Source organism: Staurois parvus, unplaced genomic scaffold, assembly GCF_062004578.1.
Source record: "Staurois parvus isolate SC_StPar_1 unplaced genomic scaffold, SC_StPar_1.0 ptg000530l, whole genome shotgun sequence".
In the NCBI taxonomy this organism is placed as follows: Eukaryota; Metazoa; Chordata; class Amphibia; order Anura; family Ranidae; genus Staurois; species Staurois parvus.
Window position 1 is genome coordinate 1,704,494 of NW_028318326.1, and position 15,952 is coordinate 1,720,445.

General features: G+C 37.4%; 1 protein-coding gene across 41 annotated transcripts in view; it reads left to right on the forward strand.

The window, feature by feature from the left end:
- TTN (titin) overlaps nt 1-15,952 on the forward strand; it is a 332,717-nt gene that overhangs the window by 210,789 nt on the left and 105,976 nt on the right. For 40 of the 41 annotated variants that reach the window (XM_089690388.1, XM_089690396.1, XM_089690397.1 and 37 more), the window contains 15 exons: nt 23-301; nt 577-852; nt 960-1,099; nt 2,119-2,245; nt 2,332-2,595; nt 2,827-3,093; nt 5,598-5,861; nt 6,066-6,205; nt 6,525-6,651; nt 10,834-11,100; nt 11,367-11,633; nt 11,734-12,000; nt 12,092-12,231; nt 13,678-13,804; nt 14,818-14,960. In XM_089690388.1, the coding sequence (XP_089546514.1) occupies nt 23-301; nt 577-852; nt 960-1,099; nt 2,119-2,245; nt 2,332-2,595; nt 2,827-3,093; nt 5,598-5,861; nt 6,066-6,205; nt 6,525-6,651; nt 10,834-11,100; nt 11,367-11,633; nt 11,734-12,000; nt 12,092-12,231; nt 13,678-13,804; nt 14,818-14,960 (3,095 nt within the window). The remainder of the gene's footprint in view (nt 1-22; nt 302-576; nt 853-959; nt 1,100-2,118; nt 2,246-2,331; nt 2,596-2,826; nt 3,094-5,597; nt 5,862-6,065; nt 6,206-6,524; nt 6,652-10,833; nt 11,101-11,366; nt 11,634-11,733; nt 12,001-12,091; nt 12,232-13,677; nt 13,805-14,817; nt 14,961-15,952) is intronic. The other variant, XM_089690411.1, reaches the window with a different exon arrangement.

Below are 15,952 nucleotides of genomic sequence, written 5' to 3' on the forward strand. Positions count from 1 at the left end.
AAGCTTTTTCCTATTCATGCAGAATTGCCTGTTAAATTTGTAAAAACTCTGGAAGAGGAGGTCACTGTCGTCAAAACGCAGCCTATGTATCTGAGCTGTGAACTTAATAAAGACAAAGATGTAGTCTGGACAAAGGATGGCAAGAAGCTCAGTGAGACTTCACCTGGCAGATACCAAACAAATATTATTGGATTAAACCGTACTCTAACTATCGTGGCTGCAGATGATATGGATGCTGGAGTATACACTTGTACCGTAGAAAGTGCTAACATCAAATGCTCCTCAAATGTCAAAGTAGTTGGTAAGTCAAAAACCAAAACATTCACAATATTCATATTTTCAATTGCAATTTGAATTGCAATAATGCAATAAATGTCTAAACCTTTTAAACCTGAAAATTAAATTAAAAAAATACAACAGGATTGGTAGCAACTGTATACAACTAAAATTGTTCTCATTAAGTTCAGTACTAAGTTCAAATTGAAAGAAAAGCTTTTGCAACACATATTGCTGATAACAAGCTGATGTATTTAAAACAACAATGCATAATCATTTCATTGTACTTTTTTCCGGCAGAGGTAATTCGTGACTGGTTGGTCAAGCCTATTCGTGACCAACATGTCAAACCCAAAAACACAGCAACCTTTGTGGCAGATATTGTTAAGGACACACCAAACATCAAATGGTACAAAGGAGAAGAGGAGATTCCACTAGAACCAAATGATAAAACTGAGCTGAAGAAAGAGGACAATAAAATATATCTGATTATCAAAAATGCTGGCCCAGATGATGTTGGAGAATATTCCGTGGAAGTTGAAGGAAAACGTGTCACAGCTAAACTCACTCTGGGCGGTATGTAAAAATTAGGTTTTTGAAAATAAATGCAAGAAAGTTTGTTTCATTGTTGTGGAATAGTGGCCTGTAGTGCTATCAGTGACCTGTCTTTTTCTTTACCCAAGAGCGTGAAGTTGGTCTTCTCAAGCCAATTGAAGATGTTATGATTTACGAAAAGGAATCTGCTTCCTTTGACTGTGAGATATCTGAGGCAGATATTCCTGGAGAATGGAAACTGAAAGGAGAAACACTGCGGCCATCACCAGTAAGATACCACAAAGAGATCTATATTTCAACATGTAACAGTGTAATAAGCATATATGTGCTAAATGCATAACAGTTTATCATAAAGCAGTTTTGTTTGCTCGGGTTTAGTTAGGCTGCATAAAAAATTATCTTTGACTGCTTTTAGAGGCAGTACTGGACACCATCACACTTTCTTAACTTAAAATGTATGTAAAGCAGCATATTGGCTTAGCAGTTAGCACTTCTGCCTTGCAGTGCTTGAATCCCTGACAGGATATTGCCTGCATTGAGCTTGCATGTACTTTCTGTGCTTGTGTTGATTTCTTCTGGGTACTCTAATTTGTTCCCACACTCCAAAGATGTGTTGAAAGGATAATTGCCTCCTGCCTAAGTTGGCTCTACATGTCTTTGTATTTGAGATAGGGACCTTAGATTGTAAGCTCCATCAGAGCAAACACTGATGTGAATGTACAGTATGTAAAGTGCTACATAAATTATTAGTGCTATATACTGTAAATACCGGTAATAAATAAAATCAAGCCAAAACAGGTTTTATTGTTTTGTATAGAATGTAGAAGGGTTAGAGCCTCTCTCAGATTTTTTTCTGTTTGTGTCCCTGCTGGGGAGATTCGCTCTCACTATTGGTCCTCTTTACTATTGACCATGTACCAATAGAAAAGAGAGGAAATATTTAAATGGGTAATCCTGTTCTGGAGACCTCTATCTAAGAGGGAATAACCTTCCTTTGAAGAGCTCTCCTCTTATTTCCTGTTGTTCACAGAATGTTAAGGAAAATCTCCCCTGCGGGAGACAGACAAAATTGACTGTCAATGATTCTCTATTCTATCCAAAAGTATAAAAAAATTGCTTTATGTAGAGATTAAACAACATCCTAACTGTAAGTTACATTTTATTTCCCAAATGTAATGCTCAAGAGCAAAACAATATCTTTTAGAACTTAGGAAACAGAATTTGTTATAAATATAATTTTAACGTTTCCTCATATTCAGATGTATTATCAATGTCTTTGTTTCTTAGACATGTGAAATCAAGGCTGAAGAAGGAAAGCGTTTCCTCACTCTCCATAAAGTCAAAGTTGAACAGGCTGGAGAAGTTCTTTTCCAGGCTCTGAATGCAGTTACCTCTGCTATTCTTACTGTAAAAGGTATGCTTGTCTTGGTGAAATTGTTTTCTGTATATATTACATGTTCTACCTTTATTTAACATCTTTAAACCACATTTTGTCTTCAGAAATTGAGCTCGACTTTGCTGTTCCTCTGAAAGATGTTACCGTTCCAGAGAAGCGCCAAGCTAGATTTGAATGTGCTCTTACTCGAGAAGCAAATGTCATATGGTCAAAAGGCCCAGATATTATCAAGGCCGGTGACAAATTTGACATTATTTCTGATGGAAAGAAGCACATCTTGGTCATTAATGACTCTGCTTTTGATGATGAAGGGGAATACACTGCAGAGGTTGAAGGCAAAAAGACAACAGCCAAGCTCACGGTTGAAGGCAAGTCAGAACTGACAGTACAGATGAGAATAGTATGGAAAATTATATTTTATCAACCTCTAAAATCTAATTTTTAATAATTGATTTGACCCTTATTAGGGTTTCTGTAATGGAAAAAAAAGTAAAATGCTCCATCTTGCTATAATAAGTTTGGGATACCCCAAGAGTTCAGTGGATTTTTACCTGCCAGAAAAGTGAATGGTGTGTTAACTAGAGATACTTTTGTTGCAGGCATCAGACTTAAATTTATTTCACCACTTAAAGATCAAACCATTAAAGAGGGAGAAACAGCTCACTTTCATTTTGAGCTTTCCCATGAAAACATGCCCGTTACCTGGTACAGAAATGATAAGAAGCTTCACACAAGTAGGACTGTTCTTATCTCTGAAGAAGGCAAGACTCATAAACTGGAAATAAGAGAAGTAACTCTTGATGACATCTCCCAAATTAAGGCTGAAGTCAAAGGTCTACATACATCAGCAAACTTAAAAGTATTAGGTATGATATATGTTACATGGCAGTCACACAATTGTTACTGATAATTATATACAACTATCCAATTACATTACTTTTGGCACAAATACTACATCTCTCTGCCAGCATATCAGGTTCCTGAGAATCACTGAATGGTACTTCTTCATATCTTTTTTTTGGTTAAGCACAACAGTTTTCTTTCGACTTTCTTTCCTCTTCCATAATATTTGGCACAGCATATGCTGTTACACCAGTGCTCAGTTAACAACCCTAGGCTTAAGTATCGGAGCTGCTTTAATGAAATTGTGACCAGCTACTGCCAACATCATGATGAAGATGAAAATGCTTTTAATTTTTGTTCCCTGACCCCCCAGGGCTTCTTTCTACAGTCTTCTAAATAGGCTGTATAATATATGTGGGCCTACAGCTAGGCTTTCAGCATATTTCTTTATCTTCTGTCTTGTTTTACTGTATTCCCTTCGTATGATATTTTGATTCAAAAGTGCAGTGCTGATACAGAAGCTGCTTGTTTATTGATTCCTAATACATTTCTAACATGCATTTGGCGTTTCCTATCAATTTTCCCAAAATGTTACATTGTTGGAAATTATTCCAATTATGAATCTAATCAAAAAACAAGTTGGCTAAACATGTTGCCAAGATGTATGTTTTTATTAGTACTAGAAAAAGTGTTGGATATATTAAAAACAATGTTGCAGAACTGTTTTGGAGTGTAAAGAGTGCAGTGGATATGACAACTGGCAGTATTAGCACGAAAGGAGAGCAGAGGGGATGACAGGAGGCAGTATGTGCAGGAGAGCGATGAAGACAGTTTGACAGCAGGCAGTGTGCGCAGTAGAGAATTGTGAAGGGTATGACAGCAGGCAATACATACAGAAGAGAAGTGCATGGGGTATGACAGGAAGCAGTATATGCAGGAAAAGAATGAAAATGTATGAAAGCAATCAGTATGTGCAGCAAGGTTTTCTTTTACTGGGTTGTCTCTGCAGCCACTGGGAGCTGGAGGTGAGGTGGTTGGGGAGGGCTATCTTTTAGAGGTGCTTGAGGCAGCCAGGGAGGGATGTGTGTCATCCATGGGTGAGGCAGCCAGGGATGAATGTGCGGGAAGGTGAGTTAGACAGGGAGTGGGGTGGGGTGGTTGAAACAGGCAAACAGGGATGCCTGTCAGGTGGTGAGTCAACAAGGGAGGACATATGTTAGTGTGGGGTGCAGGGAGAAGGTAGGGTGGTTGATCAGCAAGGGGGATTGTCTGTCAGCAGGAGGGAGGAGAGGTGTCTGTGAGTTATATCTGTAGGGACTGGGTGGGATGTCTGTTTTATGTGGAGGGGGGAATGGAGGCCAACAGGGAAGGGGGGTGTTAGCAGGGTAGGAGAGGCTGCCAAGAATGCATGTTGGGGGGGCAGCAATGTGAGCTCCATTAGTGCCACTCCGTCTATCTCAAAGGCACCCCAATCTGTTTTTGATGTGGCAGATCTATACCTGCTCTTTGCCCTCCCAACAAAGGCTTGTCAGCATAAGATGTTGTGAAAGCAGAGAGCCACAGCTGTCCACACATGCACTGGCACCTGGCCTATATGCAGAAGTTTTATGGAGAGCCAGGAGTTGTAAGCCAAGGCAGATCATTAAGACTTGTCCATGGGTCTTTTACAACTTTGGTGGGGCAGTGAGTGGAAGAATAGCAAATCAAGTAGAAATCGAGGCACAGCATTAGGACAGAATTTGGTGCAGTAGAGGGGAAGCAGGAAGCAGAGAGTGGGAGGTCAGACAGACAGGAAGGAGAAGAAGAAATTGCTACTGGAGCCAAAATCCCCAAGTGGCAAAACAAACCACTGACTTTGACATTATCCTGGATGGGAAAATTAAACAGCACAGAGAAAAGTAAACTTCAACTTAGCTTTTAGGGACTAGTTATGCTAACAATTTTAACTATAGCTCAACATTATTAATAAATGTATTTCCATTTTTCCAGTTTGCCATTTGATACTTATTTCTACTAACTGGGCACTACTCACAAATTACAGTATAACTGAGCACCACTTACAAATTACATAATAACTAAACCCTTTCACGCATTTATTCAAAAACAGTGTCCAAAAGTATGTTATGTCCTTGTCCATTTGTTTTTTCAGTAAATTTTAAGCTTTTAAAAGCCATGGCTAGATTTATATCAATGTAATATGTTTGTAAGTAATTTTTTTTGTTTTATATTTGTAAGCTTTTAATTGTATTTTTATGTTTTTTTTATATTTTTGTGCAGTCTTTGTCTTTGTATGTATTTTACATGTTTGTATGTTTTACTTTTAAATGTACCTTGCTGTTTATTTTTTGTCCTTCTGACGTTTGTTTTTGTTTGTTCGTGTTTGTTGTGGGGTTTTTTTTACATGTTTTTATATGTTACTTTGTCATTTGTCTCAAAGTCGGAAATGGGCTGCACGGTATGGTATGTTACCTCTCCCCATTTGATGTTGTATACACTTTATTCATTATTATGGGTGATCTTTTTGCAGAGGCTGATCCTTACTTCATTGTAAAACTGCAAGACTACACTGCAGTGGAAAAAGATGACATCACTCTTGAGTGTGAGCTTAGCAAAGATGTACCCGTGAAATGGTTTAGAAATGGTGAAGAAATTAAGGCTTCAAAGACTGTAACTATCAAGACTGAAGGCAAACGCAGAATTCTGAAGATTAAGAAAGTTGAAGAAAAGGACAAAGGGGATTACGAATGTGACTGTGGAACAGACAAAACTAAAGCAAGCGTGAACATTGAAGGTAGGTTATCATCTAAGGTCAATTAAAAGGCATAAAAGCCTTACTCTTTGCTTTGCAGCTGTTTGAGGCAACCAATCAGCTTCTATCTTCTTTTTCAAAATTTAAGTGAACAAGCTAAGGAAAGTAGCCAATTGGTTGCCATATATCACTGCTTCTGTGTGCTCTAGTTTTGATCAATATCCCCTAATGTTTTTGTGGTTTTAGCACGCATTATTAAAGTAGAGCGCCCCTTGTATGGAGTGGAAGTGTTTGAAGGTGAAACAGCTCGTTTTGAAGTAGAAATCTCAGAACCTGATGTTCATGCTCAATGGAAACTTAAGGGAGAAGTATTATCTCCATCTCCGGTAAGTTATGTCTGTACAAGTCATATATGCAAGCAGCTGTCTATCTTCCTCCTGTTTATTTATTTATTTATTTATTTATGAATCCTTAAAGTTCCTATACAAATATTTTGAAGAGAACTTAAAACAGTGTTAGGAACCCATCAGCTTTTTGCTTTCATTTTCTTATATACACTGGAATGCTATTTGGATTTTCATTGCTACATCAAGAAAGTCCATTTTCTTTAGTTTTTAGAAGATACCTCCATATGTGTGTTAATTTAATTATCTAGCTATCTCTTTTATATAGTTGATTAATTCATTTTGCTTCTTGGAATCAAAGGATTGTGAAATCATAGAAGATGGAAACAAACACGTCCTTATCTTGTATAATTGCAAACTGGACATGACTGGGGAGATTTCCTTCCAAGCTGCCAATGCCAAAAATGCAGCTAATCTCAAAGTAAAAGGTATGATGATATTTTACTACTACATGAGCCAGAAGCACTTACTACAGTTATAAAACTTGGTTTATATAGTATATATACCCAGATAATACTTTTTTTTATCATACATTTATTTATTCTATTCTAATCATTATGTGATCCACAGGACATATTTGCAGCATTTTGGAAAGTTCAACCATTCACATTTACACAGTCCAGGAGCTTAAAATCTAATGTTCTTACCACAGTCACAGACACACACATGAACTTGAATACTACACAGGAGCTAATTAAGTGAACCTATAGTTTTGTGGCCTTTTTTATAGATGTATATGTGAAAGTGATCAGTTTATTTTAAATAACCTTACCTATAGGTGTAATGCTTTAAGGAACACCCATGTGAATGTAATCTTGTCAGGTTTATAAAATCTTACTGCAGTAATACCCTGCAATACCTTTTTAGTGGCCAGTGAAACTTTGTTCTGTAGCAGAGTTTTTTGTGCCACTACCATGCAACATTTCTAGATGTGTAAAATAATGTTCTCCCACTGGGTGCTGAGGTTCCTTCTACCAACCCCTAGTAGTAGGGGAGGCATGCCAGTCAATGAATGCATGCCAGTCAGGTAACTAATATTTTTAGAAGATAGATTAAACATGGCAGCCCCCATAAATCTTCAGTACATGACTCCTTTAACACAGTAGGGATGATTTTCCCAAGTAGGTGGGTCCACTTTGCAAGGGCTGAGCTTAGTGAATGGGGTGATGCCCTGCTGATTTCTATCATCCAATCATGTGAAAGAAAAAACACTGTTTTTTTTTTCATTTTCTTTGCACATAATTAGGTATTTGTTGCAAATTAAATTTTCACCACATTTACTAAGCTAAGCATACACTCTCTTTCAAAGTAAGCAGCCTATTTGCCTTTAATAAATCATCCCTATTGCTTCTATGTAGAATATACAGTATATGTATATAGTACAGTAGTGTTACAGATCGACATAACCTTCTTGTCCCTTTCCTTCTTGCTTTAAGCCTATTAGTCACCTCAACAATAGAAAACAGAAGACTGTCTATCAGTTTGCCTTGTAATCTCAGCAACTGCTCATTAAGGATACATCATACTGATTGCTATACAGAATGATATTTACAGTCATGGCCGAAATTGTTGGCACCCTTGATATTTCTCCAGGAAATCATGTATTTCTCACGAAATGTATTGCATTAACACATGTTTTGCTATACACATGTTTATTCCCTTTGTGTGTATTGGGACAAAACAAAAAAAGGGAGGAAAGAAAGCAAATTCGACATAATGTCACACAAACCTCCAAAAATGGGCTGGACAAAAGTATTGGCACCCTTTCACAACTGCGGATAAATAAGAATGTTACAAGCATGTGATGCTCCTGTAAACTCACCTGGGGCAAGTAACAGGTGTGGGCAATATAGAAATCACACCTGAAAGCAGATAAAAAGGAGAGACGTTCACTTAACCTTTGCATTGTGTGTCTGTCTGTGCCACACTAAGCATGGACAACAGAAAGAGGAGACGAGAACTGTCTGAGGACCTGAGAACCAAAATTGTGGCAAAATATCAACAATCTCAAGGTTACAAGTCCATCTCCAGAGAACTAGATTTGCCTTTGTCCACAGTGCGCAACATTATCAAGAAGTTTGCAACCCATGGCACTGTAGCTAATCTCCCTGGTCGTGGACGGATGAGGAAAATTGATGAAAGATTGCAACGCAGAATAGTCCGGATGGTGGATAAGCAGCCCCAAACATGTTCCAAAGACATTCAAGCTGTCCTGCAGGCTCAGGGAGCATCAGTGTCAGCGCGAACTATCCGTCGACATTTAAATGAAATGAAACGCTATGGCAGGAGACCCAGGAGGACCCCACTGCTGACACAGAGACATAAAAAAGCAAGACTACAGTTTGCCAAAATGTACTTGAGTAAGCCAAAAGCCTTCTGGGAAAACGTCTTGTGGACAGATGAGACCAAGATAGAGCTTTTCGGTAAAGCACATCATTCTACTGTTTACCGAAAACGGAATGAGGCCTACAAAGAACAAAACACAGTACCTACGGTAAAATATGGTGGAGGTTCAATGATGTTTTGGGGTTGTTTTGCTGCCTCTGGCACTGGGTGCCTTGACTGTGTGCAAGGCATCATGAAATCTGAGGATTACCAAAGGATTTTGGGTCGCACTGTAGGGCCCAGTGTCAGAAAGCTGGGTTTGCGTCCAAGATCCTGGGTCTTCCAGCAGGACAATGACCCCAAACATACGTCAAAAAGCACTCAGAAATGGATGGCAAAGAAGCGCTGGAGAGTTCTGAAGTGGCCAGCAATGAGCCCAGATCTAAATCCCATTGAACACCTGTGGAGAGATCTTAAAATTGCTGTTGGGAAAAGGTGTCCTTCCAATAAGAGAGACCTGGAGCTGTTTGCAAAGGAAGAGTGGTCCAAAATTCCGGGTGAGAGGTGTCAGAAGCTTATTGATGGTTATAGGAAGCGACTGATTTCAGTTATGTTTTCCAAAGGGTGTGCAACCAAATATTAAGTTAAGGGTGCCAATACTTTTGTCCAGCCCATTTTTGGGGTTTTGTGTGACATTATGTCATATTTGCTTTTCTGCCTCTGTTTTATATTTGTTCCAATACATACAAAGGGAATAAACATGTGTATAGCAAAACATGTGTTAATGCAATACCTTTTTTGTGTGAAATACTTGATTTTCAGGAAAAATATCAAGGGTGCCAACAATTTCGGCCATGACTGTATAGATAACACGTTTCTTTTCCTGTAGATACAGTAATTAACCATTAGCCGCCCGGCCAATGGCCGTTTGGCGGCTTGAAATGCGCTCCTAAATTCCGGGTGCACGCCATTTGGCGTGCTCCCGCACATGCGCAGTTTGCGGCACAGCAGAGCGGCGCAGCAGCGGGATCTGTCACGGGCCGTGCACCTCGGACACGGCCGATGACAGATCCGAGTACCGGCTCCCGTAGCTGGTACCATGTGACCTGCTGTGACCAATCACAGCAGGTCACATGATAGTTGTATACAATGGATGGCTTCATTCATGATGCCATCCATTGTATACTAGTGCCTAGCTGTGAATGGTCACAGCAGGTCACATGCACATGTCATGTGATTAGCTGTGACCAAATCACAGCTAAGCACAAAACAAAACAAAACAAAAAAAAAAGCTGAATGAATCGATTTCATTCAGCTAAATGCTTGCTTATAGCAAAGTAATTCTTTGCTATAAGCAAACTGTGTATAAAAAAAAAAAAAAAAAATACTGATCACTCCCCCAAAGTAGTACAATGTTACTATGGTAACATTGTACTACTTTGGTCATAGTAAAATATGAAAAAAAAATCTTTAAAAAAATGTAATAAAAAATTAAATATAATAAAAAAATATATATATATATATTTTTTTTTTCATACTGTCACCAGTCAGTGTCCATGTTCACCACCATGCCAGTTATATGAAGATGCTGTACTGCACTGGTGACAGTATGTAAAAAAAAAAAATAGTGAAAATAATTTTTTTAATTTTTTCATTTTCCGAAAAATTATGACAAAAAAATACAACTTCAAAAAACTCGCCATGCCTCTTATGAAGTACGTCGGACTGTCTACTCTGCAAAAAGGGGTCATTTGGGGATATCTGTACTATTCTGACATTCTTGGACCTCAAGAAATTAGATTGGCTGTCAGTACTTCAGGATTGATCAATATTCAGATCTATACCATAGTTTGTGAACTCTATAACTTTCCTACAAACTAAAAAATACATCCTAATTTGGGTTATTTTCACCAAAGACATGTAGCAGAATACATCTCGGCCTAAATTTATGAAGAACAATTATTTATTTGTAAACTTTTATAACAGAAACAAAGAAAAATGTGTTTTTTTTTCAAAATGTTTGGTCTTTTTTTGTTAATTTAGCAAAAAATAAAAACCCCAGTGGTGATTAAATACCACCAAAAGAAAGCTCTAGTTGTGTGAAGAAAATGATAAAATTTTAGTTTGGGTACAGTGTTGTATGACCGCGCAATTGTCATTCAAAGTGTGAGAGCGCTGAAACCTGAAAAATGGCCTGGGCAGGAAGGTGTAAAATCACACGGTATTGAAACGGTTAATAAGTAACAATTAAAAATAATAAGTGCGTACTGTGCCTTGTCTTGCAGAACTTCCTCTCATCTTCATCACTCCACTTAGTGATGTCAAGGTGTACGAAAAGGATGAAGCAAGATTTGAATGTGAGACTTCAAGATTGCCTAAGACCTTCCGTTGGCTAAAAGGTTCCCAGGAACTCACAGGAGATGACAAATATGAACTTATTGCTGAAGGCACAAGACATGCTCTAGTCCTCAAGTCAGTTGCCTTTGAAGATGAAGCTAAATACATGTTTGAAGCAGAGGACAAGCGAACCAGTGGCAAACTGATAATTGAAGGTTTGTTTCTATTTTTAAAAATAAACAAACAAAAAAATTAATAACTAATTATTAATTTCTAAATGATTGAAGTAAATCTTAATCCTTGTCTTAGATATCTTTGTTATCTATAAAATAGCATAAATGATTTTTAGCAATATTGGTTTGGCAAACATTGATGGAATGTAACAAACATTTGGTTAAATCATTACACTGTTATTTGCATTTTTTTTAAATTCGGCTCTGTAGAGGTGAAGTTAAAAAATAATTTTTGTACCCCTTTATAGGTATTCGTCTTGAGTTTGTGACACCACTTAAAGATGTGACAGTTAAAGAGCAAGAAACAGCTGAATTTACAATTGAGCTATCTCATGAGAACATCCAAGTTAGCTGGCTTAAGAATGACCAACGTCTACATCCCAGCAAGTTGGTTACAATACATGATGAGGGCAAATTCCATACCATTAAGTTCAAGGATGTCACTCTGGATGACACTTCACTAATTAAAGTTGAGGCCATGGGAAAAACCAGTGAGGCTAAGCTTACTGTGCTTGGTGAGTTGTGAACATATAATTAAGTGCAAAAATCTGAAGATTCACTGGATTGTGATGGCATATATTTTTTGTTAATGTGTATTATATGTATTTGTCACAGAGGGAGATCCATACTTTACAACCAAACTGTCAGATTACACTGCTGTAGAGAAAGACGAAGTGGCCCTGCATTGTGAGATCAGCAAGTCTAAAGCACAAGTGAAATGGTTCAAGGATGGACAGGAGATAATTCCATCCAAGAATGTAGTCATTAAGGCTGATGGTAAGAAACGCATTCTCACAATCAAGAAGGCTTCAAAGAAAGACATTGGAGAATACAGTTGTGATTGTGGAACTGATAAAACTATTGCCACGCTGAGCATTGAAGGTAAAAGTTATGATCCATTAGGTGTTTTTTAAACTTTTATTATGATGGTGGAGGCTGAGATTTAACTTTACCTGCTTACATTATCCCTTAGATCGTGACATTAAGGTTGTCCGTCCTCTGTACAGCGTGGAGGTTATGGAAACAGAAACTGCTCGCTTTGAAACTGAGATATCTGAAGAAGATGTCCATGCTAACTGGAAACTCAAAGGAGAAGCAGTACATCCTTCGCCAGTAAGCATAGTTCTGTTTATACTGAAATTCATGTGTGATTTTATGTCATAAATTTAAATAGCACCAGGGCTATTGGTAAATATGATATACTACAGAGAAGGCATATAATGAAGAAAACCACTGCACTTTTTCATCAACAAGTTTTTTGTGTATATTGGAAAGATGAGGTCAATCCCTGCTCATCCATAGTAGCCATGTCACTTCTCTACAGAGGTTGTGTTTTGATGTTACAGTTTTGTTCTAAATTCATGATGACTGTCACATCAAACACGCCCATAAGTTATTGATACATCATTGACATGGAGATATCAAAAATATGGAGAAAAAACAGTGGACTCAAAAAATTCCAAACATCACTGTAATCATTACTGGACAAGCCAACTGTAGTATCTCCTGCATCCACAACCTTTCCTTAAAGTAGTTATGTTTTCATAAAGAAAACCTGCACCTGCAATTTGAGAATTCAGGGCAAAACAAAAGGCTTTGTTGAACAGAAGAACCCTGCAGTGTTTGTGTTTACCATCCTGATGCCCCCCACCTCTCCACCTCTAAGTTCAAGCTTATTCATGTGCTGTGTAGGGTGCTTTCAATTAGTGAACTTATTACATTGCCCTGAAATGGCAAACTATAAGCTTTAAAGAGTTAGTTCACTTTTAGAGAAAAATTGTAAAGGTAACCTAACAATGGACTCCCTGCCCACTCCCTCAATCCTCATTGTTCTCTACCTATGGAGATACTCCTGCAGTTGAAATCCCTGCTGCCCTTTTTCTTCTCTATACAGCACTGCTGGGAGAAACCAGATTTCTGATTGGTTAGTGCCATCAATGTGATGGTGCTGACCAATCAGAATTCATCTAGTCCACTCCAGAGGTGCTGGACAGAGAAGAGAGAAAGCAGGGATTTCAAATCCCTGGACCAGAGGAGCAGCTGTGGGAGCCCTTACAGCTGACGATTTCCGTAAATAAGTACAGCAGGGATTCGGGGGGGGGGTCCAGTTTTTCTGTAAAGGTGAACTAACCCTTTAAGCAGAGTTTTACACAAAGCCTATGAACTTCAAGTTGATTCACTGATTACCTTTGTTTAGCACAATTAGTTTACACAAGTATGTTTGAGTGTGATCTGCAAGCAAATTTAGGAGAGCCTGTTTTAATTACCTATATTACTGGACCTTTGAAGACATGTGTTTACCTTTGTGAGTTTTTAACACACTAAACATACCCTCCAAAACTGTACAGCCCCCATGTGATAATATTTTGCAAATGAGGTTATTTGGAATAGATACCATATATAAACAAAAGGATGGGCTGGGAAGAGGTAAAAAAAAGTTTAATATAAATAAGACAAAAACAAATAGCAAATAGGGAGAGTAAAAACTAGGCTACTAGGACTTTTTGGGGGGCTGTTCATGGTTGCAAGTGTTAAACTCAATATATTGATTTATTTTAGGATTGCGAGATCAAGGAAGAAGGCAAAAAACATTTCCTTATCCTTTATAATGTGCGAATGGATCAAGCTGGTGGTGTGGATTTCCAAGCAGCCAATGCAAAGTCCAGTGCACATCTCAAAGTCAAAGGTGATAACTTTTTAAGATTTTTCAAGACATTCATCTGACTCCAATAAACTGAAATTGTTTAATTGCTATGCACTACTACAGCTTACATTTGTTTTGGGTTTTGTTTTGCTATGCATTGCCCTACTGGTTTTAACTTGCATACTTCCATAGGTGATGCATTTTAAACTTGTTATATCAAATATACAAAAATTGGCATTTAAACTGAGTATAATCCCTGATTTGTTTTTTAATTTTGCTTACTGTATATTTATATATTTTATATATATATAAATCATTTCTGATTCCAGAAATGGTGCTAGTTAACTAAATGAATATAAAGATAAACAATCAGCGCAATGTCACCCAAAAATATATAAAGAGAAATTGTTTCTAAACATCAATAGTACTTCTCAACACCCCATAAATAATTAACATACAAAGAATGTAGCGCAAAATTCTCTTCTTTTGTGCTACATTCTTTGAATGTCCGTTATCTAAATGAATAAACTATATTCACAAAGAGTGTTGAGTCATCAGGGATGGCCTGGATGTTTCTGTAGTAGGTTGTTATGAAAGAACATCATTACAAAGAAAGACTTGCTGTGTTGGCATGTTAGCTGCTGATAGAGAGAGCATTATGTTGTCAATTTTGGAAAGTGCCAAAAGATTGATTGACAGCAGCAGATAGGGTAACCAGGTGGCAGCTGTCCCTATCCAATAGGCCTTCTACTATTTTAGATGGGATATGCTATATGTAGCACGAGACATGTGGTTAATGGGTGGGTGGACAGATTCTACACACAAGCTGTGTACTGCTGACTCTGTTCACTGTAAGGAAACACCATATGCAAATTGAGGGAGGCTCCACCCATTTGAGGTCCCAGGAGGCCAGAGTCTAGTGGTAGCTCTTAAATAGTTTCAGTGCACTTCTCTGCATTCTGGAGGAAAGCCACAATGGATTTTAGACAGTGAGGGGCATGAGCTTCCCTAGGAGGAAGGATTTTAATGAAAAATGTCTTCTTCTGTTGGAAAAGCCCGCCTAATTGGCTTGCTAAGGCCCTTGAAGGATGTGATCGTGACAGCTGGGGAATCAGCTACCTTTGAGTGTGAGCTCTCCTATGAAGGGATACCTGTGGAATGGTTCCTCAAAGGCCAAAAACTGGAACCTAGTGATAAGGTAAGACTTTTTAAACTTCTAAATTATTAAATTTGATTTTGTTAATAATTTAACATATGGCAGAACACTAATTATGTTTTCTGCTTATGAATGCATAGATTTGAAAAAGTGTTACATTCACATTTCCTTTTTTTTCACACAAACCTTTAAAACATCTTTTGTAGTGAAACAAAACAAAAGCATTCACATTTTTGCTTTACAACTGTTATAATTGTACATCAGAAAAGAACTGTTATTAATGTTGCCTTGATGAGGCACATGCCTCTCATGATTAGTTTTTCATTCAATTGATAACTGTAGTAAAGTATTGTGCATATATGGGGATTAGCAGGCTTAAAATTCCATTTCAGGCAATTGACAGCATAACTTTGCAGCCAGATTTGCACTCTAGGTCCTCTTTCGCCTGCTATTTATATCCCAACTTCAAGTGCTTCTTTTACATTTCAAGATACCAGAGGCTGTCAGCTAAATCTGCTGAAACAATTACAATGTAAAAAGTTGGTGTTTATTTCAGGAATCAGATTATCAATTGAATCAAATGTTTGCTAATCATTTTATTAAGCAATTATAAAATTTGATGAGATTGTTAAATGCTTTTGTTTTATTTATGTTTTAAATAAATTATTGAATTGTGTTATAGTGTTATTTCTATTTTTAATAATGAAGGTATATGTTGGCTAATTCTAATGCACTGTAGATGAAATTTTTAGTTTTATCAAGTTTAATTGTGTTGAATATAAATAGTATGCCATGTACAGTGTGTTATTTGTGTTTACTGCATAAAACACATTGGAGGCCTTCTCACTGTAAAATGCCATATTATATAGTACAAATGGTCTCCACTCATCAAACTCACTTATAATTAAAATTGTAAAGTTACTACATTGTAAATAAATTGAGAAAAGGGTTATTATTGTTGCTGAAATGTATTTTAGATTTTGAATAACATAATGGAAAATAAAATGAATACATACATGGATTCATGAACCTGA